The sequence below is a fragment of the Poecilia mexicana genome, unplaced genomic scaffold (genome assembly GCF_051168715.1).
Source record: "Poecilia mexicana isolate PSO_F unplaced genomic scaffold, ASM5116871v1 scaffold_19, whole genome shotgun sequence".
Classification (NCBI taxonomy): Eukaryota; Metazoa; Chordata; class Actinopteri; order Cyprinodontiformes; family Poeciliidae; genus Poecilia; species Poecilia mexicana.
Genome location: NW_028263388.1, coordinates 7218839 through 7246116, shown reverse-complemented (window position 1 = coordinate 7246116; position 27278 = coordinate 7218839). Strand labels below are relative to the sequence as shown.

Sequence of the window (27278 nt, the reverse complement as noted above, 5' to 3'; positions counted from 1 at the left end):
AAAGTTTCTTGAACTTAATTGTTGTTCTAAACAAGAGGGTTAAAAAAATTAACTGACTGATAAACGTACAGATTAGTAGGCAATGATAGAAATTTAGCAACAACCCCTTGTCTGTATACTTCCCACCTCAAATACGACACTGCTGTAGGACTGAAGAGCTGCTTAGTCACAGACTGCTGCATCCTAAGTGCACAAAGTAGCGTCAACGTAGATCCTTCCCTGCTACTTTTAACTTGCCTCTGGTACAACTGACTTTACCCACTCTCACACAATAAGGGATATTTCTAGTTCTGTATTTCTAACTAAAATACAGCTCTGGAATATCGAGTAACGCCTTCTTCAACAGCTCTAAAGTTTGGCATGTTTGAAAGGTGCATTGAGAAAGAAAATAACCTTTAATTATAAAGTCAGTAAAAACGGTTTTCAGGCTGCTCATTATTTCACTTCATCAAAAAGAAAAAAAAGATGCATCCTGGTAAATATTTGGGATCTATTGATTGTTTTCCAATCCTGCAGCTTTCTAATGTTTTTTTAATCGATGTGGAAAGATGAAAAGATACAAGTTAAACCGGAGTAGGAAGATGAGCTCCAAGGGAGTTCTGGTTTAATATTAGCCTTGTTTCATTGCTGAGAACACCGTACACAGTGTTATATGGCTTTTATACCCAAGTGCCTCATCCACAGCGTAACATTCAGTTTACTGTCTGCTAAGGAGCTGATGATAAATAACCAAACCGAAGGAGCAGCTCACTGTTGTTATTTTTCAGCCTGTTTTTGTAAAAAAAAAAAAGAACAGATATAATATGTCTTATTATGTGAAATGCCTTCCAGGCAGGCATGACCTATTATTTAGTCGTCAAACACCAATTATTGAAGTCCCATCTGGTATTTAGTTTGGAAAATTAATTTCAGCAGAAATACAGTCAGCGGCAAAAACAGGCTATGAATTTTCCATTCTGGAGTAGCGGTGTTAGCACACATCAGTAAATGCTTTACTCACCCTGCATTCAGAGTTTTAGCTGAAAAGATCAGATGTAGACATGATCTGTGGGGGGAGATCGGAGGCTGAGTTTACCTGTATCTCCTTGTTTACACTCTGCCACCCCCAATTTAGGCTCGGACCTGCGAGGAGGAGATGGGAGCGCTCGCTGGCGGGCCCTTCGATAATCGAGAGCAGACGCGAACGGGAGGATCTCAATTACATTTCTTCAAAAAGAAAAAAAAACGGGAGCCAAAGAGTAATGGTTGATAACAGGAAGCTGAGTAATTGTTTCCGTGTGTGTGCATGCTCACTAAAAGTGCCACCTGTAAACGCAAACTTTTAGATTAGTTAAAAATTGGATTTAAGTTTAAACAAACCCTTTATATTGAAATAAAATACTCAACATCGCACAAATCAGGGAGTGTGATTGTCAGTGGTCCAAATCAAATGGATCACCTTTGCGTACGATTTTATTCCAATCGCTTTCTGACATATTTGCAAAGATTCGCAATGCTCCACATGAAACCGGCTTCTTTAAAGGACTAGTTTGTGAGTATATACAGTATACAAAGAACACACATTTCTAAGGAAAACGCGAAACATAACCTCTAATGACTTCTAGCGCTGAAACAATTAATCGTATAAATCCATTTTTGAAATAATCATCAACTAATTTAATAATCGATAAATCATTATATGGAGTATACAGACTCCAAATAATGCAGTAAACACTCAGAGCAGTAAACAGGCCAAAAAACTACATGAGAAAATCCACATTTTGCATTTAATGTAGAAAAAAAACAAACTAATTTGTAAATATTTTCTACCCAGACCTCCTGAAGTACTTTTTGCTTCATCGGATTCAAATTCAGTAAAGAAAAATCCTATTAAGCACCTTTTGCTATCAAATTATTAATAGTCAATAGATCAGACCTGCACTGCAAATGCCTGCTTTGATACAAATGATTAAGGATTCGCTGAAGAAATGCTGTGCTAATGTATTTTTATAAAGCACAATAAAATAAATAAAAAAATGACAACACTAACTTGTTTATTTTCTTACTTAAAAAGTAACTGGATTATGTGTCTCTGCATTTTTGTTAATTTATTTCTAATATTGAAGGAAAAAAAATATATAAAATACGGACAACGTAATTTTTTTAAAACCAGATTAATTGTCAGAATAATCAATTACTAAAATAATCGCTAGCTGCAACCCTAATGACAGCGGCCCTTGTTGAGCAGCACTCTGTTCACTCAAATCCTTCAGTAACTGCGTTTCCATTACAAATGTGCACAAAACCTTTTTGATATTCAGCTAATGTAAAAAAAAACAACAAAAAAAAAAACACTTTCTAACTAAAGTACAGTGCTGTGGTGTTTCCAAAAAATATGTTTTTTCACGTTATAAATTGTTTTAAAAAATGGTGCACCATCAGCCTCCTGCCACTTTCTGTCAACATCTTCGTCTTTTCTGCCAGCCGTAACGTCTGGCTGTCAATCGCGTGACTAAAGCATTTCCACTGCAGTTTTGCATGATACACTAATTTTGACAACTTATGCTAGTGAAAAAACTTTATATAGAAATACCATTTTTTTCTAATTAGGGTGCTTCCATTAAACATTTTATTTTATTCTCATAATTCCAATTTGCGCAGTTTGTAAATGGAAATGCTGTGATATCAGATTGATCTCACGTAGCACAGAAATCTTAAAGAACAAGAGTAAAATCCTAAAGTTATGGTCTCATCTCTGTGAGAGGACTGGGCAGCTCTGGATTTATGAGCCGTCTTCTTCTGAACTGGCTGAGTTTATCTCACTTTGATGGGGCGGGGGGGACTTCCCAAAACATAAATTAAAAAAAAGTTCCCGCACCATATTTCCTACTCTCCTCCACTACAAACATGAGTTTGAAACAGGGAGATTTCTTGCCATTGCCAGCACAGAATTTGAACAAAGATGACAGTCGGAAGAAAGCGTTGCTTGGAGTTGAGCGTTCAACATGAGGCTTGATATGGAGTCTGCTTTTAAGGGAGAACAAAGCAAGTCACACAGCAAATGTTGGAGACTTGGTTATCTCTTCTGAGCTCAGGTGAGCTCAGAACTTCAGTTAGTCTGAGCAGCAGTAAGGGAGCCATGCAGAGAGCAGGTTAGAGGACGGGCAGATGATGGGAAACATGCTCCGACAGCCTGATGGGAGATTTGCTTCCTGCGTCTGGATAGATGGCTGACTGGAAATTGCTTCTGCTCTCTGTCACCACTATTATATTTCTGTCAGTCACATGGCAGCAGCAGCTCAGTGCCTTTAAGAATCAAGATGCGGTAAACATGACTTTTAACCTCAAGAGGAGGATCTATTGTGGTTTTAACACACAACGTTCCATCAGGTTCATGGAGAATGGTCCAAAGAAAGAGCAAATATCCAGAATCTGGATGTGTGGATGGAAACATCTCGATGTCAGAGTCAGAGTGGTTTGAGATGACTGAAAGTGCGACTGACCTCTGGTTAGCAGATGGGCTATGAAACTCTGGTCTGATGAGGCTGGAGTCCAGATGACATTTATACTACAGTCAGAATTTGGTGTGTAGAACATAAAAGCATTGATTTATCTGGGTTTGGTTCAGGCTGATGGTAATATAAAGGGATATTTCCATGGCATACTTTAGGTCGCTTAGTACCAGTAGAGCATCGTTGAACCACCACAGCCAACCAGAGTAGGTTCTTCAGGATGCGGTGGGAGCTCAGTGTAGACAGAACCCAAGATATATCATGGGATTCAACCTTCTCATTTTAAGAGTTATTTATGTTTGGAATTTCATTTTCTAAGAAGTAAACTGGTTAAATATATCGTTTTAAGTGAAAACCTTGTCACACTGATGTACTTGGTGCAACACAGACAACAGAGAATATAGAGAGTATAACTTTAGACATTATCCGATAGGACTAAGTGTAGCCCTCGACTTACTATTTCTTCACTTTGTGCATAAAGGATGACAAAGTGGAGAAAACTAACAGCAGGCTCTGCAGAACGTTCATTTCAAAATCAAATTTTGAGATTGAGATTTAGAAGCTTTGGTCCAAAAAGAGGGTTGACCTGCGAATCGGTCAACCTCTGCTTCAAAACTATGACTTTAAATGAGAAATGATCAATAATCTTTTTCCCCACATCCTCACTTGTGTTATTAGTCCTAATTAGACTGTGTCTGGGACCGAAACACTCCTGGGGAATCGTGGCGTTTTGCCTTCTTATCAAAGAGCCAATTATTTGCTCATCTTTACAGCTGCTCAACTTTTCGACTGATTTATACACCCAAGAGAGAGCAGCGTCCATTCAGACGCCTTGGAAAAGCTCCCATTCAGTACTCTACTGGATTGGACTGGCAGGAACAAAGATTTTCGAAACTTTTGGGGAAAATAAAAAATAAAAAATTCAAAACTAAATCCTGCACTGCTCAATATCACCGAGAACAAGTTAGAAAGGTTTTGTTTTCCAATAAGGCTAAGCGGTCCCCTGAAGGCAGTCGTGGCTAAGTGTGGCTTAGAGCTGCATGTTAATATCTACATTAATGTCTGCTAAATATTAACCTGTCAAATTAACGATGCAAAATGGCCTCCACGATGTTATTCATCATTCTGTCACGAGTGGAAACTGGCAGTCGAGAGGTCTACGGCGTCGCTGCAAAGCCGCCGTAGGAAATGATGAGGGGAGGAAAGGGTGAAGAGGGATGGGTGAGGGATGGACGGAGGGTGGAGGGGGCAGGATGGTTAGTTGATTAAATGGAGAGAGGGAAGGGAGGAGAGGCAGAGCTGTACATACCCCTGAGTCTACAGGCAGTTGAATTAGGCTCAGCTGGGCATGCAAGTCCTCCCGCTTGGAAATTTCCTTTTAGCGGAAGTGGCCGGAGAGAAGAAGAAGAAGGGGAGAGGAGGCACGGAGGAGAGGAGTGGAGCCACAGCGGTGGATGAGAGCAGAGGGGAGAACAATAAAGATGATTCAACATGTTGGAAAATGTTGACTTCATCCTGCTGGAGAAAACATCCAAGTAGACGGCCGGGGCCAGTAAGCCACTTGTGGAAGCATGAGAAGTGAGGGCAGCATAGAAACAGCACAGCCATGTCGTACTCTAGAGTTAACCTGTGTGATGTTTAATGAATGTGGAGGCTTGTAAGACAAGGAGTCTCATTTAATTTGGTGCGTATAGAAACAGCTTCTGGAGGTAAAAATCAATCCTTTATTATGGTGGTATAATCTCACATTGAAAAGTTTTTTGGGAAAAACACTGGTGGAACAATTGTTGGTACCCTAACCTGACCAATTCCTTTAAAAAAAATGTAACTAAAGCATTTATTTTGTACCTTATACTTATTTAGGTTGACGTTATTTCCTCGGTACTTCTAACTAGGAATCTACAGAGTCTACAGAAGCTCATTCATGTTATCAACTGGCCACAATACCGGACCAGGACCAAGATTTTGTTGGCGGCAGCACACAATCAGAACGGTAGGAATGGTAAAAAAAAAAAAAAAAAAAATCCCAAAACTGTCAGATACTGTAAGAAGTGGAATCTTAAAGTTACAAATTACCCGTAGCAACCATTAAAGTCCATCTATACGGCAACCGGTTGTTTGGGAGTGATGTCTGCAGAAAGCAATCTTTTCTATCAGATGCAATCTCACATAAGATGGAGCTTTTTGCCTTTTCGTGGCGAAAATGATGAATGGACTTGTGGGAAAGAACCTCGTACCTTATGTTACTTACAGTGATGGATCTGAGATGCTGTAAGCCTGATTCTTTCCTGGACGCCGTTTTTACTGAGCACTACATGATCAAGTCTTTTAAATACCAGCAGATTTTGATTATATATCAGCCAAATTACACCAATAAAATGTAAGGGAAGAAAATGAAGCTGACAGCTCAAAATCCCTAAGAGGACTGAGTTCATTACACATTTTGGGACAGACTTTTTTTCTTGATTTGAGGGGATCTATAATGTACCAAATTTGAGATCTCTACAATATTTGGTTTGGTCTGTCTCAGTTCAGGGGGCGCTGTAGAGCAAATTGGCCTGGTCCACTTTTGACGCTATTAACCCTCCCACAGACTGTAGAGATGGTGTCATTTGGACCCCACAAGCCGTTTACTCTATGCGACGTATGCTTTTCAGATTTTTTTTTGGTTTTTTTGAGTATGTCGTTTTGTGAACTGACGGCCTGACGGCACACTCCTGCCACCTGCTTCTCTGCTGTCCAATCGTCACTTGCCGCACTCCTCCTGAGCTTCGCGCTAAGGCTGCAAAGTGTTAAAGACCTTTAATTTATAATTTAATCTGGGGAACAATTTTGGGTGAGTTTTCTGAAATGTTTAGGCCCCCACACATTTGCGTCTTTGGGGCAAAAAGAGAAATTAATTGTACAATCATGATCGGCCTTCATGTTGCTTTCACTCCTCAGGTCTAAAACGTGGATTATTTATTTATTTATGTATTTATTTTTAATATTTGTGTTCATACAATAAGAATCTTATACCAGCACGACCTAGTGAAATGTTTTAGGAGATTTTGTCCTATTGACCAAATTGTACAAAGTAACAAAAGCCTGGGTACCAATAACTGTGCCACCAGTTTCCACTTGCATGGACATTTTTTTCCATTTGTTTTTCTATATTGAGTATGTACTCAGAAAGGTACATTTATTCAAAACTGAATGGAATTCAATTTTAGTACCATAATAAAAGATGAGTATTGTTTGTCTTGTCAAAATCTTAACCAAAGATGTATTCATTTGCACTGAATGTGGATACTGCAAGAATATGCATGGGTGTGACATGATTAATTCAATGTTCTCTCTGGGGTTAAACAGATAAAAATCACCAAAAAGACATAAATCAGCAAGGATGCACTCATTGCATTGGATACTGTACAGTCACATGGGCACACTGCTAGAGCCTGAAACAGAAAGATACTGAAGAAAAAATGGTAGGTAAAATGAGAATGTATTTAGATGAAGGTTGGAGGCTAGTTGTGCCATATATAGCAGGAAAAGGGTGGATCTAATGAATAAAAGAAGCAAAATGAAGATTAAAAGTAACATCTTTACAGAGTGTGGCGGTGTGTGCGTGTCTTGGCACCACAGTTGAGCACATCTCCTGGCCGTTCCCCACGTCATTCAAGTTACCCGTTACCTGGCAACCCTGACGCAAGGAAAGTTTGGCTGACTAAAAATAAACTTAGTGTTAGCAGAAAAGGATGTTAAGATGAAAAAAAAAAAAGAAGTAAGGGAGAGTTAAGGCAACAGCTCTTCCCTGAGGGAACCATGGAGATTCTCACACTTAGATGTTTGAGTGTACATGAAGGTGTCTGTGCTTTTTTCTTTTTTTAAAATTTAAGTTCTGCCCTAAAACTCATATTTTATTCACATTTGTAAGCTGCAATAAAGTCCAAATGGAAGCTAATACTTTGAAAAATCAACAAATCAAGGCAATGAAATATCACTGTTTGGGGAAGTTTTTGCTAGTTAGCCCAGCAGGCGGCTACACATTAATCCTCTTGGCTAGCTAACTAGCAGATGTGCCAAAGTAATACTTTTATCTGGTGCTGGTCTCCAACTCTTCCAATGAAAGGAACAAACAAACAAACAAAAAACTGTCTATCGAGTTAGTTAGGCGATAACAGTCTGCCTTTTGCTATTTATCAACAACTCCACAGTTAGCTTATTGCTAACTCTGCTACTGAGAAAACTCCGGACATCTCTACACTATTCCAGTTATAATTGTAAAACAAATACATATTACTCTGTCTATATAAAAATATAGTATTCGGACAAAGCTCAAAAGTTTTAACAAAAACACTTAAATATCCTTGACGCACCAGAAGGTGGCGGTAACGTCAACAATAACGGCGCAGAGAAAGAGCGGGCCTAAAGCTAGCTTTGTTCCCCAAGAAATTTTTGTAGCTCAGGCTTTCTTTAAAAAACGTCAAATAAATAAATGTGTTTAGATATTGTGTTCATCATAAAGTGGCACATAAAAATTACTAATATGTGGATATTTTAACATATGGTATTACCATAGTCTAAAACCTGTTTAGCAAGAAATTCACTTAAATAGAATAGGTTTCAAAATGTATCTTTGTTGATATTTTATTAATATTATTGGAAACATTTTACTGTAATATTAAACACATTTCTTCAGACTAAGCAAAAAACAGCTGCAGAATCAGTGTGAAATCGGAATATTGGGTCATCCCTTTTCTATTCTCACTCTTCATAAACCAACATCTGAAAGTGCCGTGGATCGAAGCAGAGGTCCTGTCATAAACAAATGAAGAAAGAAAATGGCAAAGGCCTGTGAATGAGTTTTCATTTTTTCTTTTTAAATCATAGTTCCTTCCCACAGCTGTCTTATTTGATTGCATCAAATATGCTCAGACATCTTTGTCTCCTCTCGTTTTGCTCTTTACAGTCTTTCTCACAAGGAAACGCCACGCTCCGTAATACATCATAGTTGTTTGTCTGGCATTTAAAATGATTTATGAAAGAGAGGCTAAAGTTTACTGACAACAAAAAATAAAAATAAAAAAATAAATAAATAAATAGAACATAAGTGCATGAAAGCCTTATGTAAAAGTGTGGATTTGGGAGCCGTGGGATTTTGTCTGGTCAACATAGTTCTCTCATGACGTGTTGCAACTTTACGGCATTGGAAAATAAGCAGAACAATAACGAGGATTAATGAGTGGGAGGCGACAAGGCTGATGGAATAACAGACATGAAGCAAAAAAAAAAAAAAAAAAATGAAACAACCATTGATCTTCTATCTTACATCCAACTGCAAAGAGTGCAAGAATGTCTCATCTGTTTGCAGCTATAAACACTTATCCATTACCACCGACTTGTGCCAAAGTATTAATCTCCAACGCAGGCTTTTCTGGGAAAAGTGAAGAACTTGGAGCCGAGCTGGGTTATTCTGACCTGAACGCTGCTAGCTGTGAGCATAAAGTTTCCTTCGCATTCTTTCTGGGCTCCGTAATTTAAACCACACATGCAGTTTGTACCTCGGTCTGGAAGCCTTCGACTAAGATGGCCACCAGCAAGTTGAAGAGGACGTAGTTCCCAAAGGTCATGAGGGCGATGAAGTAAAGCGCCGCTACCGGAGACGTAGAGGCCATGCCGTTGTACAGCACCTTGTTCCAGTCCTCCTGGGTCAGGATCTATACATGGAAGGAGAAGAGGATTTAAAAAGTCAAACCAGAAGAGTTTCAGCTACATTTGCCTTTGTTGTTGCTGCTTGTAACAAAAACCGCAAACTTTGGTGTCTTTTACTGGACTTTTTCCATGTAAAGTCGTTTTGGACAAAGGTATATTCAGGTGTTGGAAATGGTCCAGTTAAAGTGCACGTCTAAATCCAAGACAGGGTCTGAAAATGTCTGCTTGCGGATGTTCTCTGTTCAGTCTAACTGAGCTTTAGCTAACTTTAAAAAAAAATTTAACGAGAAAACAGTCTCACTGTCTATATTTGCAAAGACTTGTATCTGGTACTGCAGTGAAATCCAGCTCTAAAGACAATAGACTTTAAGATATTGTGGGAAAAATGTAAAAACTATGTGTCGCTCTTCTGTAACCTAACAATCAGGCACTACTTTGTGTTGCTCCACTGCAAAAAAACACAACACATTTGACTATCAGCATTAAGTCTGAACTCCTAGACATCTTTTCCTTCAGCCGACTGAAGTCGACACCTGTCACCTTCGGTTGATCGATTGATTTATTGATTTACATAGCGCTCAACAACAACCAACCAAACAGTTTAGAGTAAAACTCGTATTACAAGAAAAACAAAAAAACACAATAAAAACAATAAAAAGAAGAAGAGAACCCTCTACGTTACATGGTATTAAAGGACTGTCTAAAGCAGTGTCCCCGAACTTTTTTCTGTGAGGGCCACATTGGGGGGGGGGGGGGGGGGTGTAAGTTGCTACTTACAGGCATTGCTTCGAAGAATTCAACCTGGAATGCGGCGTTCATACACGTGTGTTCATCTGCTCTACCACTAGCAAACAACTGTACTGATTAAATAACATAAAAGTCAAGCAGTTCCCTAAAAGTCCAACAGACGGCAGCAATGCGCCATGCAAAACAAAAGAAAGCCTGAGCTACAAAAATTTCTTGGGGAACAAAGCTAGCTTTAGCCCCGCTCTTTCTCTGCGCCGTTATTGTTGACGTTACCGCCACTCTCTTTTCCCTGGTGGTTGAAGAAAAATCCACATATAAACCGGAAAATACAATAAATGAAAAAAAAAAAAATCTGAATGCTTTCTGGTATTGTTCAGGGGGCCGGACCAAATGTGGAGGCGGGCCGGATCCGGCCCGCGGGCCGTAGTTTGGGGACCCTGGTCTAAAGAAACAAGTTCTGAGCTTTGACTTAAAGGTGACTGATTGTTCCAGAGTTGAAAATGGCCTGTTTAAAACTTCCTCATTACAGATTCGATATTGATATATTACAAGCAGAAACGACCCGAAGGCGCAGAGCTATGGCTAAATGACTGACTTGTATCAAGAACATGAACAAAGTCTAAACCCTGTGCATCCAGACGTCACCTTTTTGGTGAAAACTGTTGAACTTGTTGTAAAGCTGAGCCACGTGTACAACTGAACGCCTCGGTTTGAGCTGCCTAGAAATTATTTGTTCCAGTTCCAACATTTTAGTAGCAGTTTGAGCTCATTCTGCTGCACATCTGCCCCTCTTTACGGGGTAAAAACACTCTTTTCAGTCATGGTGAACTTCAAAAGATATATATGCAGACAACGTCGCCTTGAAGAAAAATGGCCCCCCATCCATAAATCTGAATCTGCAGCTAAGAATTTAGCACTTTCTACAAAAGTTTTGCCAGTCATCAAGAAGCTCAAATCCAGAGGGACAAGATAAGATTCTGGATGTTTCAGGGAACGTCCCGACCGAACCGCACGGGAAAACGGCCTCACCTGAAACACGGTCACTATGGCCCAAAGGAGGGAGTCGAAGTTTTTTCTGTCCGGCAGCGTGTCTCCGTCCCTCTCAGAGCCAAACTTGCAGCCGAACAGATGCATCCCCAGGATGCTGAGGAGGAAAACGGGACAAACACAAACAGGAAGACAGAGGACAAATATTTACATCAGACGCCCGTAGTAGATTCAGGACAAATAAACGGAGGGATTTCACTGCCTGGAAATGATCTCCGGCTCGTCCTTTCAGACCAAGAAAGGACGAGAACAGACCTGTTTGTGATTTTGTAAAAAAAAAAAAAAAAAAAAAAAAAAAAAAAAAAGAAAAAAAGTCACCTGAATGTTAGATTTTGAAACTTTAACTAGAATTCTCCGATATAGTTAAAAGTCCCCTGAGTTCCCAAGTCTGTGTGACAGACTGGATGGGACTGGAGCTCCTGGCTGAGTTCAGCACCATGGACAGCGTGACCGTCCATGAAGCATCAGTACTGCTGCCCTGCAGGACGCTGGGGCCGCTGCAGGACGCTGGGGCCCCTGCAGGACGCTGGGGCCGCTGCAGGACGCTGGGGCCGCTGCAGGATGCTGGGGCCCCTGCAGGACGCTGGGGCCCCTGCAGGACGCTGGGGCTGCTCCAGGACACTGGGGCCCCTGCAGGACGCTGGGGCCTGTAGCGGGTTCTTCTTCGTCTTTTCCAAAGCATAGTGATCCATGGTTGTTGACTGTGTAACTCGAGCGTTTTCATTGGAGTTTAGCGAAATAAAATAATTTTAATCAAAATAAAATAATAATGATTTAAGCAAATTTATTTTCAAAATGTAAAATTGTCTGAAACCGATACAGAACAAATTCAACATTCTTAAATATAATTTCAATGACAAATGCAGGATTTTATTTTTCATGCGCATTGAATTTCTATGCCAAGAGATGTTTAGTAGATCTTTCTTTGTCTTTAGGTTTGTAGTTCTTTTTTGTTTTTTACATAATTTTTCAAAAATATCCACATCCCTCAGAAGAAGGTGTGTGTGTGTGTGTGTATTCTATTTTTTCTCCAACTTTTTTATGTTTTCATTAAAAGAAACACTAGAAATACAAGGAAAAAAGTAGTTCAAATTGTTGGTATTTGTCTATTTTTCCCTCCCAAAAGGTCACATAACTTTCGTGGAAGGTGACCTTCTGCTCCAGCTCTTACATTTTATGCTAAACTAATTTTTGTCTGTTTATCACAAAAAAGTCTTAATAAAAACATTAAGAATTTTGATGCAAATTTAACAAAACATACGTTGAAGTTAATTAGCTTGAATATTCAGCACATGCAGATCCAGACTAGAAGACGAGACGATCGTCTGTCTGCCGTAACATTCGCCGTGTGGATCGGCCGGTGAAAAAGACGGCGGCGAAACAAAAGCTGTGGAGAGCAGAGAGGCCACGCTACATCAGACAAGTAATTGTGGGTGTTATTATTATGACACAGCAGAGGCTCCGCTGTGCAGTCTGCCTTTTATTGAGAAAAAAAACAGACAGCGGAGCTCAACTAGAGCCGAGGGATCAATGCAACGCTGCCTCCGCTGGCTCAGCCTGGCAGCTGCTCGTTCAAATGGAGCTCTGTTTACGTGCGCGCACACAAGAGCTGCCGGATCGCTGTGTCTCCGTGTGAACGGCCGTGTTCGGGAGCGTGTCGCGTGCGTGCGTTACGCAGCATATGGTTACAAAAACCTTCACCCTTAGCTCTCAAATATGATTAAAAGACAAAAAATGATTGTAGTTCTGAGCCAAACACCTAAAAATCCTCAAAGTGTGAAACACAATACGTCACTGAATCCATCTGTCTGTCGTCGTTTCTTTCAGCAGGGAATTGATTTCTTTGTTGACTAAAAATATTTTTTTAAAAGGACGACAAGTGCAGCTGGTTATTAGGGATGAGGAAAATAAAAGGAAGATTAGACAACAAAGATCCTCATTCACTATTCTGCTTACCTAAGACTTATGAAATATGAAATATTTAGACAGCAACAGAATTTTTTCCATGGTGACAACACTTATGTTGTTTCTTTTGGTACAAAATGTTGGATGAATTAGATGAATTTCCATACAAATTATCAGAAATACCAGGATAGAAAATGCAGCTTAGGAAGTTGAAATACATAGAGTAGATGCAAATGTTGCTTTACATCCTATTGGCTGGTGTTTTCAAGGGAACCAATCCGGAAGCGCAGTTTATTTTCCTTCTTGCTGACTGGTTGTAGCCCCAGGAGCAAAGATAGAGGAGACTTTAGATATTAGCTAAATATTAAGACATATTTGATGCCTGGACTATTAAAATAAGCAGCTGGAAACATTTTTGGAACGGGTCTGAAGTATTCATACATTTTAACCATTCTCAGGCAGATGTGGTCATTGACCCCCATGACTACAGGGGGTCACTGGCATATTTTGTCCATCTTTTTTTGGTCCTACAACCCCAAACAAAGCTGAAAATAAAGTCATAGTAATGATTCTTAAAGCTATAGCAGCACAGACATCCTGTATTCTTTCTAAAGTCAAGCAAGAGTTAGAATTTTATGCTGGTTAATGTCGAATGGAAGAACCAGATTCATGTCATTCAAGTTACTAATGAAGGTGTTTGTCTTTTTTTGTGTCTACAGCCGCTGAGTGCAAAGAGACTCCATTTTAAATCCCAACAGGGGGAAAATGACGAGTGACAACTAAATCAGAGAAGATGACTTTGGCGCCTTTCTCCATTTTCATTTAATACCACTAGGATAATACCACGGTAGCTGCTTACCAAGCAGCTATCGTGGTAACAAAGCAGCTATCGTGGCGGCCGTCAATCGAACGACCTCCGACCTCCGCCTACCTGAAGATGAAGATGAAGAGCATGAGCAGCATGCAGAAGGTGGCCACGTTGTCCATGGTCTTCATCAGCACCACCAGCTGCCTCTGCAGTGCCGGCATGAAGCGCACCAGCTTCAGGACGCGCATCAGCCGGAAGGTTCTCAGCACGGACAGGCCGCCGCCCTGCTGGCCGACGATCTCCCAAACGCTGCGGGTAAAACACAATGAGCTTACTCTCTTGTAAGGACAAGGATCGATCCGTTCTGATCTTTCGATCATCGCCAGACGTCGTGCGGTTTGGTTAACGAGGTGCGTGGTCCGTACCTGATCACCACTATGATGCCGTCAAAGATGTTGTAGGGGTTCTTGATGTAGCCGAACGGCCCGTACACCAAGACCTTCAGCAGCATCTCCAGGGAGAAGAGGCTGGTGAAGACGATGTTGCTGATCTCCAGAGCGTTGGTCAACTCTTCAGGCTGCACAGACAGAGGCAAGGCAAGCAGCTGTTTAGTGCGCCCTGGAATAGTTCACCTGAACTGAAGAGAAGAACAGAACGATGTTGGACGAGAGCATCGCTGGAAACTTTATTCACTCGTTTTTAAAATTGTAATGGATCAATTACAGATGAAATTATGGTTGGAAGCTGCACTGTATGTACAATCTAGGTTGTAAGCCGCATATAAGAGGGACACATGTAAACAGAGAGATGATCATTTCTGCAGCGGGCAGTCGGTATGGCAACAAGGACATGCAGAGACACACAGAAAGAAAGGACAAAAAGATGGACAGAAAGGAAAATGAAGGAGACAAGAAAACGTGAGACAAGGAAAGATAAAAGAAGAGGGGAGACGAGGAAAGATAAAAAGCAATGAAAAAAGAGGATAATAAAAGTGAAAAGTAGGAAAGAAATATAAGAAAGTTGGTATATGGATGGAAAGAAAGGACACGAGAAAATGGATACAAGGATACATGGAAGGATGGATGCAGGGAAGAAGGATCATGGAAATTAAGGAAATTAAGGAAAGAAGGATGGAAGGAGAAATTAAAAATGCAAGAAAGGAATTATGACCCAAAAATGAGAGGAGGAATTGATGAAAGAAGAAAAAAGGGAAGGGAAATGGAGCAAAGATTGAAAAAAAAAGAAAAAGGAGACAAGCAGAGTTAAAAACACAAAGAAAGAAAATGGAAAAGCATAAAGGAAAGGGAAGAAACGGAGGACAAGAAGGAAGAAAGAGAGACTCCAGAAAGAAAGAAGGTAGGAAATAATTAATGGAAGATCACCCAGTGAAGGAAAAAAGATGAGGGATAAAACAAATGAAAGAATGGAAGAAATGATGACCCAATGATGGACAGGATGAGGAGAGTAAGGAAGGCCAGAAGGTACATTTTAAAGAAAATGTTTAATGAAGAATGTTTAGTAGAGAAAAGGAACAGGGAAAGAAAGACCCAATATGTAGACAACTAAAAAAAAGACATTTGGGAACAACATGTTTATATTAATCTACATTTTCTACAGTCATACTTAAAAAAAACCCAAACAAACCTGGAAGGCACTTAATTTCAGACTTTCTCACACCATGTAAGATTCCTGGTGAAACGACCAAAAAACATCAACACCTGCTATATCACACACACACACACACCAGGACACACGGCAGCGACTTCGTACTTTTCAAACAGGACACATCCGGCCGGGTTTCTTTCCCCTGCATACAATAAATACACCCGACCTTTTGTCGATCACAGCGCCGGCGCTGCTCAGAGCTCACCGGAGATCTCAACTGCCACTCACATCTCCATCAAACAGACAGTGTGTATGGCTGCGACTGAGTGTGTGTGTGCGTGTGTGTGTGAGCGTTTGAGGCAAACAGGCAACGAGAACAAGCAGACAGAGACATGATCCCCGAGATAAAAGCCGCGGCACATCCAAATACGACAAGCTATGGAAATCAGACTTCTGTAGCGAGTGTCTGTAATTATCGACGAGGAGAACAGAGCCGTCGGGAACGCCGCCGTGCGCCTGTGGACGGCGGGCTTCAGGCGGCCTTTCATCTGTGTGCAATCAACTGTTTACACAACTCACAAGCAGCGCACCGCACACACTGCACATGATCAGGAGACCCCGATAAGGGCTCACACGTTAGCCATCAAGAAATGTGCATGACTGTACGAGTGTGAACATGCGACTTTAAACAGGGTGTCTGTCTATCTAAAATTAAGGCCTTAAAATGTCAAGTTCATTAGAAAACATTTTTAAAAATTGAATATGTTTATCGCAGGTCTTACATTTTGTTGTGTCAGGACTATTTTATCTCTTATATTCTACGTAGTTTATTATTCTCATGAGACTTTTTTGTCAGGCAGAAGTTTGAGTCGCTCATAGACATTGCTGCGTTCTGTGACTCGAGGCATTTTATTAGCTGCTAGCATACCCTTGCTAGCTAGGTTTTTGCATCTTTCATAGATAAGTGTAAATTTACTGTCACTTTGATGGACGATCTTTATCTGTTGAGCTGCATTAGTAGCACACAAACATCTTCAATGTATTTTATGACTCCAGGCAGTTGATGTTACCGCTAACTATCTGCTAGCATACCACTGCTAGCTTTTTGCCTACACCATCGGTAAGTGTAAATTTATCATCAATGTGTTGGACAAGGTTTCTCTTCTGAGTTGAGTTGCACTCAGTTCTCTTCATTACGTTCTGACTCGAGGCAGTTGATGCAATCATTAACGAGTTGCTAACATGACCTTTGCTAGTTAGCTTTTTGCGTCTAACACGTATAAATGTATATTTATCATTAGTTTCTTAGAGTATGTTCTTTTGATCTGTTGAATCACACACAGACGTCTTCACTGCATCATGTGACTCAAGCCAGTTGAGGCTACCAGTACTTTGCTAGCATACCCTTGCAAGCTAGGTTTTTGCGTCTATCCTGGCTAAGTCTAAATGTATCATCATTTTGTTGGATGATGTTCATCTTTTGAGTTGTTTGAGTCGCATGCAGACATCTTCATCCCATTCTCTGACTTGAGGCATTTGAGGCTACCACTACCTAGCTGCTCACATACCCTTGCTTGCTAGCTTGTTAAATTTTTTGCGTCTATCGTGGGTTAGAGTAAATTGATTGTCAATTAGAGTAAATTTATTGTCAATTTGCTGGACAACGTTTGTCTGAGCCACTGGATCACTTCTGCTGTCAACCCCGTAATACACGACATGCATTCTGCGAAAAATAGTTTGGAGCTGCCACTATTTAAAATATGCCAACTTGCTTTTGTACATTTGTCACGAAATGTATATTTCATTCATAATGGTTTTACACAGCTCTTAACAGGCCTTGAATGTGAGTTGATGAAACTTGCAGAGACCCTGTTTTAAAGCGCCGCTTACATTTCTATGAATAACTCCGTCCCCCGCGCTCAACTGGTAATGTAATGTAATGTAAACACTGCGCGTGTCATTGAATCCAGCATGGTGGGCTGCCACTAATCACAACACGCCGTGACTGTTTAGGCGGGGATTACTCAACACTTGCGTTTGTACACACAGGGAAGGAGAGATACGGAGATTAGCATCCGCTGCTGAATAACAGCTCCTCCTCAACCGCCAAGGCACCATTTTGTCTCCAACGCATGAGCAGCAGAGTCGGTTGGTGACGATGACACACTGCCATTGCTGATTTCAGTCATTATTTAGCTCATACAGCTGGAAAAAAGATTTAAAAATTCCAGTCTGGTTGAATCAAATTCCAGAGGGTCCGTTCACACCAGATCAAAATCATACCGTGACATTGATGAAGGAATGTGTCCAACTGTGATTAAGTGGTTCAGTTTGAGTTTACCACTTGTCCCTTATTCTTATTTCTGATTTTCATTTTCTATACTTGGTCATAATTTAACTTAAACATTGCTCTTGTAACTTTGCTTCACTCACTATTTGGTGTTTGTTTATTTTGCTTTTTGTTGGTCTGTAATGTTTGTTGTATATCCTCTAATTGGTGAATTAAAGTGAAGTTCATCTGAGTTTGAACAAGAAAGTGCTGCTTGTTGTTTGGGATGAAATCATTTTTGTTCCCCACAGGAGTTGTCGATGTACAAAGGCAGGAGAGGCGAACCTCTGCAGAGTTCCAGCTCTTTTATTTACCTTCCACTTTCTGATGGTTGTCCAGATATTAAAAAAAAAAAAAACCCTGATGAAATAAACTCAATTTTATGGCTGTGTGAAGATTTTCAAAGGGCAGGACACTTTTATGAACCACCATAGGTTGAAGCAGCATCAAACAGATCAGTGTTGCTCAAAAAGATCTGCAGATTAGAGGCTAACAACGACAAACAGACAACAAAAACAAAAAAAACGGGCGACTCATTTGCCCACAGCAAACGACGAGCTTTCCTCCGTTTCATCCCGCCTCTTCGTCATTGTCTGGGTTCACAGACGCAGACGAACCCCTCTTTTTTGTCTGATCCCGCCCGTCGCCTCATCGTGGCCATTCATCCTCCGCCGCTCTGATGAGCGCGGCCGCCGGCGCATCCTTCATCTCTTCGCCAGGCTCGCGTTGCGTCATCAAGGAAGGTTAAAAGGGTAAACGGATGCGAGGGCCGCTCAGATGTCCGTGTGTTCTCCCCAGATGAATGCCCTCACGTAAAAATATGTACACACACACACACACAAACAACCTCTGATGTTGAATGAATAAACACAATCAGGGGGCCACACATGGAAGCTCATGCAGCTGAGATCCGCTCACCAGGAACGGTCCCAGTCGCACACACGTCCCGCCGCCTGACGGGATGCGGCGGATAAGCCAGAACAAGAGATACGCTGTTTATGAGCTGAGACTCGAACGGCAGACATCTGGCCCTGACACCGAGCTGCAGGTCATTATTCTTCCCCCCCGCCACTGTTTCTCCTCGGCTCGTGTGTTGGGACATTCCTCATACAGACGTGGTTCAAAGCTCACCGTGTCATAAAAAAAAAAAAAAAAGCCTCTCTCACACTCAAACACACACACACGCATCCACACGAGACGTGGAAGCGAAGCAAAACCGAAAAGGCTCGCAAACTCCTTTCACCCCCCGGCCCGTCGCGCAGGACAAACGTTGTTAGCGACTAATAGCTGGGGAGGAGGCGTCTGCTGCTACCTGGAGGGAGATTAATGCCTCCACTGTGTGATTGTGTGAGTGATGAAGATGCTGTTGATTTTCTAATTGCTTCCTTTGGTGGCTGTTTCCTGGCTAATGAGGCTCAGAGAGCATTAGCAGGTAAAGTGTGCTGGATGAGGGATAGCGTAATCTGGTTAGCGCTAATGTAACGTCGCCAAATCTGATGCGATCTAATCTAATCGAGGATCTGGAACGGCAGCACTCTGCGTGTCCATATTTGTCTGTGTTTTGTTCAGGGCACGTCCTGAGGCACGAGGCGCGCACACACACACACACACACACACACACACACACACACACACACACACACACACACACACACACACAGAGGTGATAAAACTATACAGGAGTGACTCAGTGTTACTTTAGGCTGGATAAAACAAGTGACATTTGTTTTGTAACAAATTGTAAAAGAGGTATTTGATCTGATGGAGTGTATCCTAGTTTAAAAAAAAGGCTAAAGGTGAAGAAAGGACAATTTTAACTCCATTTATGTTTTTGTATTGTATATCCTGTGGAAAAATCTGATGAAACCTATAAGCCACATCGAAAGAGCCTTCATTAGACACTGTGGGCCTTTTCTTTTTGAAGCTAAATATTTAAAGTAGTTAGCTGTAAGGGGCTGGGCTGTGATGTTTGAATTTCACTCAATGAAATTCAAAAATCTAAAAAAAAAAATATTCCAAGCTGGAACCTTTGTTGTGCGTTTCTGGTACGCCAGTATGTCCGACGCACAACATTTATCTGCATACAAAGCGATGGATGATGGGCAATCAGGGGGTCCGTCATCCATCTTGAAGCAAGGCCCACTGAGGGTCTTGCTTCAAAAATTATCAAATGGCATGCTGGAAAAACTTACTGTTGTGTTCCAAGTTATGCTAAAAGGACTTAGCTTATCACAGAAGCTACTCAAGACTAAATTAGCATTTCCATGCCAAACATGTAGCGGTAGCACAGATGTCCCCCATCACAAGCTTCCCTAACGTCAGCATCCACAAACCACTTTTCCAAAAACAATATTATTTTCAAAGCAGTTTTATGAATGATCAGGGGTTTTATAAAACACTTGAAAACTGAATGGCTACTTGCATTGTGGATGTCTGTGCTGCTGCTACATGTTTAGCACTGAGATGCTATTTTAGTCTGGAATAGCTTCTCTGATAGGCTAACTCATTTTAGCACCACTTGAATACAACAGCAGTCTTTTCCGCCCCCATCAGATCGTTTTTGGAAAGCAAAATTTAACACCACAGGACCAAGAGAGGCAGATTTCTCATCTATTGTCGTTTGCGGGTGTCGCTTGTGCGTCAGATTTACAAATGTACCAGAAACACAACACAAAGGTTCCGGTTTGGGACTTTTGCAAGTAGAAAAAGGAAAACAAATATGATTTATTGCATTTCAATTTTTAACATGTCAAAATCCATGTAATTAATTTATCAAAATTAAATTAAAGTTCATGGCCTAGTTTAAATACAACTTGCATGAAATATTGAGAAATTTTATTATTTTTTTATCCTCTTTGTGGACGTTTTTCATATTCAATATGAGTTTCATTTATTTATATCTAAGCAGAGACAATTCCTTCTAAAATCCAAAAAAATCCTAACAAGAGTAAAAACAATAACTGTTGAGGAACGGTTTCCTGACCTCAAAAGTGGGTAAAAAAAAAAAGAACTTTGTCTCCACAGGCGATGTGTAATTTGACATTTCATTGAAGCAGCAAATAACAGAATCCATTATTTGATCACACGATTGATTCTTCCTTTTTGATTTCACGGCCTTCGGGGCTGGAAAAGCACTCGCTCTCTGGGGCCCGGATTAGGAAACGTTGTTTTGCCTTCTCTTCATGTAAGTATTGTTGAACTAAGACTCTTTTCTTAGCCCAGCCTTGGAGGGCAGCCAGCGTCTTCGGATTTTGAACTTTGCGTCGACAGATGAAAAGCAAAACAAATATTGTCTCTGGTTTAGGCAGCGAGGCAAGAGTACGGGTCTGTCGGCTGTCTGTCTTGGTTTGACGTGTGTCAATATGCAGAGAAAATTCTCCAAATGTTAGAGATGTTTAACATGCATATGGACGCGCTGTACAATAATCAATGCATTTATATTCTGAACACCCAAAGCCTCTTTCCCCAAACCTCTTAAAAGACTTCCCTTATGTTAAACTGTTTATCACTCCCCCACACCCCAACAGAACTAATAGACAAGCTTGTAATGCTGCTAAATATGCAACAAATTAGCGTTTCCCTGGTGACAGGATGAGGCAAAAACAGAGAACTGGCACCGTGTTTCTGATGGTGAATCTCCATGGTTCTTACCATACAAATGAAAAGCAGCACGGGAAAACGGTTTCCTCTAGAGTTCTGGGATGAAAAGTGCTTGTTCACGTGGAAAAGTGCAGGTTCAGGACCCGTCTGAGTAAAGACGAGTCGAGTGTTGGTGTTTGGAGTCGCATTAATGTGGTAAACACACACACACACACACACACACAGAGAGAGAGAGAGAGAGAGAGAGAGAGAGAGAGAGAGAGAGAGAGAGAGAGAGAGAGAGAGAGAGGACAAAAAGAGGTGAAACTCGAAGTAAAGTCATCAGGATGGATTCCTGCTGCTAAAGAGAATGTTAAGAAGGTAGAGACAGGATGTGGAGAGACGGCATGGAGCTCTGCTTTAGAGCTGCAAACATATGACATCTGTTTTTAAATGCTGTGATAACTAAAATATTTAGTATGAGACTGACAGAAATGAGATAGACCCACGTTACACCAAAGGACACAACGACTCAGACGGACGGAGCAGACGATCAAACTGGTATCCATTGGTATACAATACAAACCCCTTCCCGACGTGCCAATCACCCCATTAGGGCAAAATTCAAACACTCATTCCTGATGCAGACAAACACTTGAAACTCCACACAACTTCAGACAAAAACAGGGTTCTCATTGAAAATGTTTCATTTGTGTAGATTGAAAAATGAACCTCCGACCATTTACCTTCATCTCTAAAACGTTCCTCGTTGTTCAAACGCATTTTGTTCCTTTCACCCTTCAACTCTTCGCCACCTTCGCCCTTGTGAAAGCAAACCCGCAAGATCAAACACGTTTAGCGCTCAAACAAACTCCATCGCGCCTCGGCGTTTCCTCACACTTACGACGTTTAAAGACAAACACCTCTGCTCCGTCTTTGAAAGGGATTTGCTTTCAGGGTTCACGCAGACGGAAGAGCCGCCCGCGGGAAATGTAAACCGAGTGACCCGGAGTGCATTTGGATCACTTTGTGCTCGTGTAACTGCTCCGTGTTTGATCAATATTGATGTCGGTTGCCGAAAAAGCTTTCCGTCATAACACTGGAGGCAATTTTTCAAAACGGGAAGCATGCGTTTTAGCATGGCCTATCCATCGACACCTTCAGCCTTTCTCCTCGATCTGTTTTGGCCTCAGCGCTGCTCCTCCAGGGTCAGAGTGGCTGTGAAGACAGGGAGCTTGAGGATGGGGACGGGGAGGGAGGCTCGGATGCGAAGTAAGAGAAAGAGGCCGGGTTTCCAAGTAAATAGACGGCGTCGCGTCACATTTTTGGCAGACACGCACCTTCCATCAGCTCCACCATAAATGGTAACGCTCTTAAACAGCTTGGAGAGATAAAAAGCAGACGGCCTCTCCTTACTGGTGAAACCCATCCTTTGCAGAGAACAACGTGAGCACCGGTTTGTTTGTGTGAGTGAAAGTTTTAAGACTGAAAGTACCAATAACAGCAGAGGACAGTGGTCTGGTCCATTTCACCGGAGTGGGAGGTCAAAGTCCAGGTCTAGATATCCAGCAGAGTGACGGAACGGTACCATGTGTTGTTGTGCTATGTCAGAGGGCAACCTGCTGATATTAAAGCATGACTGGGATCAGCCCAGTTTGCTGTCATGATGATCATCACCTCTAGAGAGCGTTTGGAGATTTAGGATTACAGCCCAAAGCGTTCCATTCTCTTTGACCCAATGAGGAACATTTTCAACTCCGAGACTAAATAGTTACTGAGGATTTTGATGTACGAATTTCCTCCAGACAGCATGGCGGACTGAATGCACTCATCTGTCAATTCCTTCTTGTAGCAAAAAGAGAAAAAAAATCAAAACAGTCAAGCAGAGACTCATGAAATAAACAATGCTGGATCCTGTTGGTTAGTAAAGACTATGATCCCGTTTTAATTGAACAATTCAGAAACTTTTCTTTTTTTCTTAGATGAAGCCAAATTCACTTCCCTTCATTGTAAAATATCAACTTTTGCAACCAATCAGAGCCAGGAGGAGAGTCTTAACGCTGTCAATCAATCTGGTGTACTTGCTGCTAAATGTGCTACTGGCAGAGAAACAACTTACTGCTGCAGGAAAACCCTTTATCCACCGTCATCGGTGGCCATAGTAACTAGCTTTAGCATTCACAACAGGCTATGCTAGCTCCAGTGCAACACAGAGCAAGAGAGAAGAGTGAGGAGAGATAAGCAGCGCCACACAGAGGGTGATTGACAGTACCAGGACCCGCCTCCTGCCTCTGATTGGTCGTTTCTAGTTAACTCTAGGAGAAGAAAGAGGAGCCACAATTTTTTTCACAGGTTTTCTGTCTCATAGCATAATGTCACTACATAGTGTCAGAGTCAACAAATACGTTAAAAAAATGTTTTTTGATAAAAGTTACTTCCTGCAGCTTTAAGTTCCTGATGAAAAACAACATTTTTTTTTTTTTTTTTGTGATTTGCACAGTAGTGCTCTATTGCCACCTCCTGGAGTGGAGTGAGTGATTGTGGACGAATATGAACTCAATTACAGGGGGGTGTGGATCCCACTGATTGTTCACAATAGGACCCAAGCGCTTTTCAGCAGCTTTCATATGAGTACAGAAAGCGGAGTATCGCAGTGTCCTTTGGCTGCCATAATTTGTAATTTAGAACCCCATTAAGCAGCATGTAATTATGCTGAGCCCAGACATTTATTGTCCTTAACAAATAAATAGCGCTCAGAGTTTGATTCACTTTTCATGCGTACCACATGTACTGCACACTTAATCTCTGCATAAATTATGCATCAGGGTGGCTGTTGTGTCCTCATAAATTCTCCTTAAGACACAGCCAGAGCTCTGCAACCTCATTTTCTGCTGAGTGACACCCGACGTGGGATTCATTTTATGCGTCATGAGAGGATCTCTGCGGCAGAGTCTCATCCACTTGAAAAACAGGGAAGGGCAGCTGGGAAACAGGTCAATGTGATCAATAAGAAATCATACTTTACTCAGCTGGAGAGGTGTTTCTTAAAGGCCCTTTATTGTAAACTTTGATTTCCTCTCATATTGTGATATGGAAGCCGTAGAAATGAGAAGAAGAGCATTTGAACAGAATAGCATGCAGGATGACTAGCTAAAATAAAATGTTATTTATGCTAATCCTAAAGCAACTTTAGGATTGCTACATAAACATAGGAACTGATGAAAAACGTTAAGCGCTAAATTCAACCATATTGAATGGTTGAATTCAATATGGTTGAATTCAACTATTGTGTCAATAGCTGCGTTTCCATTGACCATATAAATGCTCAATTTGACATCACAAATATAAATTTGCCCACTTTTGAAAAGTTTTGACGCTAGGTTGAGGTAGATTTTTACAGGTCGTATCAAAATTGGTATATTTCGCAAAACTGCAACGGAAACACTATTTACACACAAGAGTCACATAATCAATAACCGGACGTCGTCATTGGTGCAAACCATGAAGAAGATGGCAACAGGAAGTAGTTGGAGGACCACGGTGCAGCATATTCTTTAATGATTTATCAAAACATAAAACCTAAACAAAGCAAAGCTAGCCACGTGTGATTTTACCTGCGCAAGTGCAAAACTGAGCTTTTTTTTTTTTTCCAATATTAGCAGAATATTGATAATGTTTTGCACACATCTATAATGGAAACATGCCTAACAACACATCTTACTGCTCTCTCAGCCTCAACAGGTTCAAATTTATTACTACAGAACTAACTGTACCGTTGTGCTTTATGAAGTGGTTCTTTGGAACAGACATTTCACTCATGGTTTCAGTTTTACAGTTATCCAGAATTGCTAACTCTGTTGCTAATTTTGGCTAACTGACAAAAGTCAGAAAGCAGATAGGATATGAGTAGATTTTAAACTCTTCACCATCTAACCACTGCCTGTAGTTGTGCAGTGATGCATTCTGGGTACAGAATAAATGTAATTTGCTCCACCGTGTCACGGGTGGAGAAAGTGAGGAGAGGAAACAATGAGAAAACTGTCTTCAACCACTTCAAAATAAGAGCATAAAGACAGATATCAAACTACTTGAAGAAGTCTTAAGTTGACACAGATATCAAACTTTATCAGTTTTCAAAACAGTGAAGAAAATTAGAACTGAAAATTTCAGTTTGAAAGAAGCTAAGTGCGCTAAACGTTTTTTTAAAGTTAGCAAAAAACGCCAAAGCGCCAAGCCAAAAATGAGCTCCATTAGCAGAAGTGTGCACAACACAAAATAAGTAAGAAAAAGAAAGTCACTAAACATTCCCATCACCCTACATATCATAATAAACATTGTTTTATTCTACAACCTTCTCCACTCAGTTTATCAGCAGATTTTTCCAAGTTTCTGCAGCTGGTGTTTTCATAAACATGGAGGCACTCTAAATATGGCAAATAAAAAGGGTGACCCTTAAAAACTTGACAACAGGGAAGAGTTAAAAGTCAACCTCATCCTTCCTCCACAAGGAAAGAGTTCCAGAGACCTTTTAAGGTCTTTGCAGGCTGATCGACATCCCATAAGACACGGAGATCAATCAGTGAAGCTTCCCTTTAAATATTTTAGCAACCTGTCTGGAACCGGAGGAATCAGTGTCAGCCACACCAAAAACAAAGTGTTGAAGAGGGACATAAAGAAGTTCGAGGATAACCTTGAAGCAAATGGCCAGAGGTTTGGTTCCTTTTCAGCAACTGGACAATCGGTAGGAGATGAAGATTATGAATTTCCAATACAGGATTTGATCAAAGTACAATGTTTTTAAAAAGTATGCTAAGAAAAAAAACGTCATCAAGTCTGTGTTGTAGGCTTCGTAGTCACCTGGTGTCAAACACTTGAAAACGGAAAGAGCTGAAACAAATGTCTCAACCGTCTTAATGACATTTGGGAATCTCAAACCATTTTCCATTCTTGAAAATGATTAAAGCCCACTTCATACTTTTCCAGATTGGTATGTACTCTACAGTATAGATCGTTCCTGCATGAGAAGAAATGACACGAGGCTACGATTTATCAACGACAAATTTACATCATCAGAAAGTCATTATTGGTATCTCTCATCATTCACCGTGGCGCATTATTGATTGATCTCCAAAACGGTCATTAATGAGAGCATGAGGAGCCCGAGGAGGGAGGGAAAAAAGTTCAGTAGAATGAGTGGAAGAACGGCAGAGGCATGAGAATAAAAAGAAATGTTGAAACCGAAGAGGAACACAAAAGACAAAAAAACTAGAGCCAGAGGGCGAGTTTAAAAAAAGTCAGGAGAAGAAAAAAATAGAAGGTTGGAAGAACGCTGATGACTAAAACGCTATAAAACCTTCTCTCTCTCTCTCTCTCTGCGTTCTTTCCATCTGGATGCATTTAGAAACACTGGGTCAAGGACCGAAAGTAACCCCGGGAAACCTGGCCCGTCTCCAGGATCCCGCTACAACACCAACACGTGCAAACAATACAACAAACGCTTGTGTAACGTCACTCTGGATCACACGTGCCAAAAGCAAAACAAGAGACTCAAAACACAGCGAAACCTGCGCTCGGCAAAAACGCTTTGCGCTCTTTATGAAGTAAAACAACGAGGAGAACATGGAGCGCAACAGGGAGAACGGCTTTGTTGAAAGAGCAAGGTAAGGATCCGTGTTAGCGGAGGGAAAGACGATGGATCTCGTTTGAGTTTTCCCTCGATAACTGCAGCAGGAGAGGCTCTGGTCTGGCTGCGTTTGTCTGGAACTGATCAACTCAACGTTTTAAAACCACTGCTCTTACACAGTGGGTAATTGTTCTTTGGTGGTACAACTGTAAAAGAACTTTCTCACCCAAAACAAAACAATTTCTTAAGTTTCATTAGCTTTTTTTTTTTTTTTTTTGCAGCTTCGCTCTACTTTGCATTCCAAACGCCTCACCGGGACTTTCACACTAAACAGTTCGCTGCGTGACTTTTCTCTTCACGTTTTATCTCAGACTTCATTGTGTTTTAATATTACAGGAAAGTCGAAGAGTTTGAGCATTTTTCTGATATTGGACGTCGAAGCTAATGTGT

At 41.1% G+C, this 27278-nt stretch overlaps 1 protein-coding gene across 1 annotated transcript in view; it reads right to left on the bottom strand.

Moving 5' to 3' along the window:
- Window positions 1-27278, bottom strand: part of cacna1g (calcium voltage-gated channel subunit alpha1 G) — a 164683-nt gene that overhangs the window by 77572 nt on the left and 59833 nt on the right. The window contains exons 9-12 of the mRNA XM_088000841.1: window positions 14118-14269; window positions 13816-14001; window positions 10962-11076; window positions 9035-9190 (exon numbers count right to left, since the gene is read on the bottom strand). Coding sequence (XP_087856967.1) covers window positions 9035-9190; window positions 10962-11076; window positions 13816-14001; window positions 14118-14269 — 609 coding nt within the window. The remainder of the gene's footprint in view (window positions 1-9034; window positions 9191-10961; window positions 11077-13815; window positions 14002-14117; window positions 14270-27278) is intronic.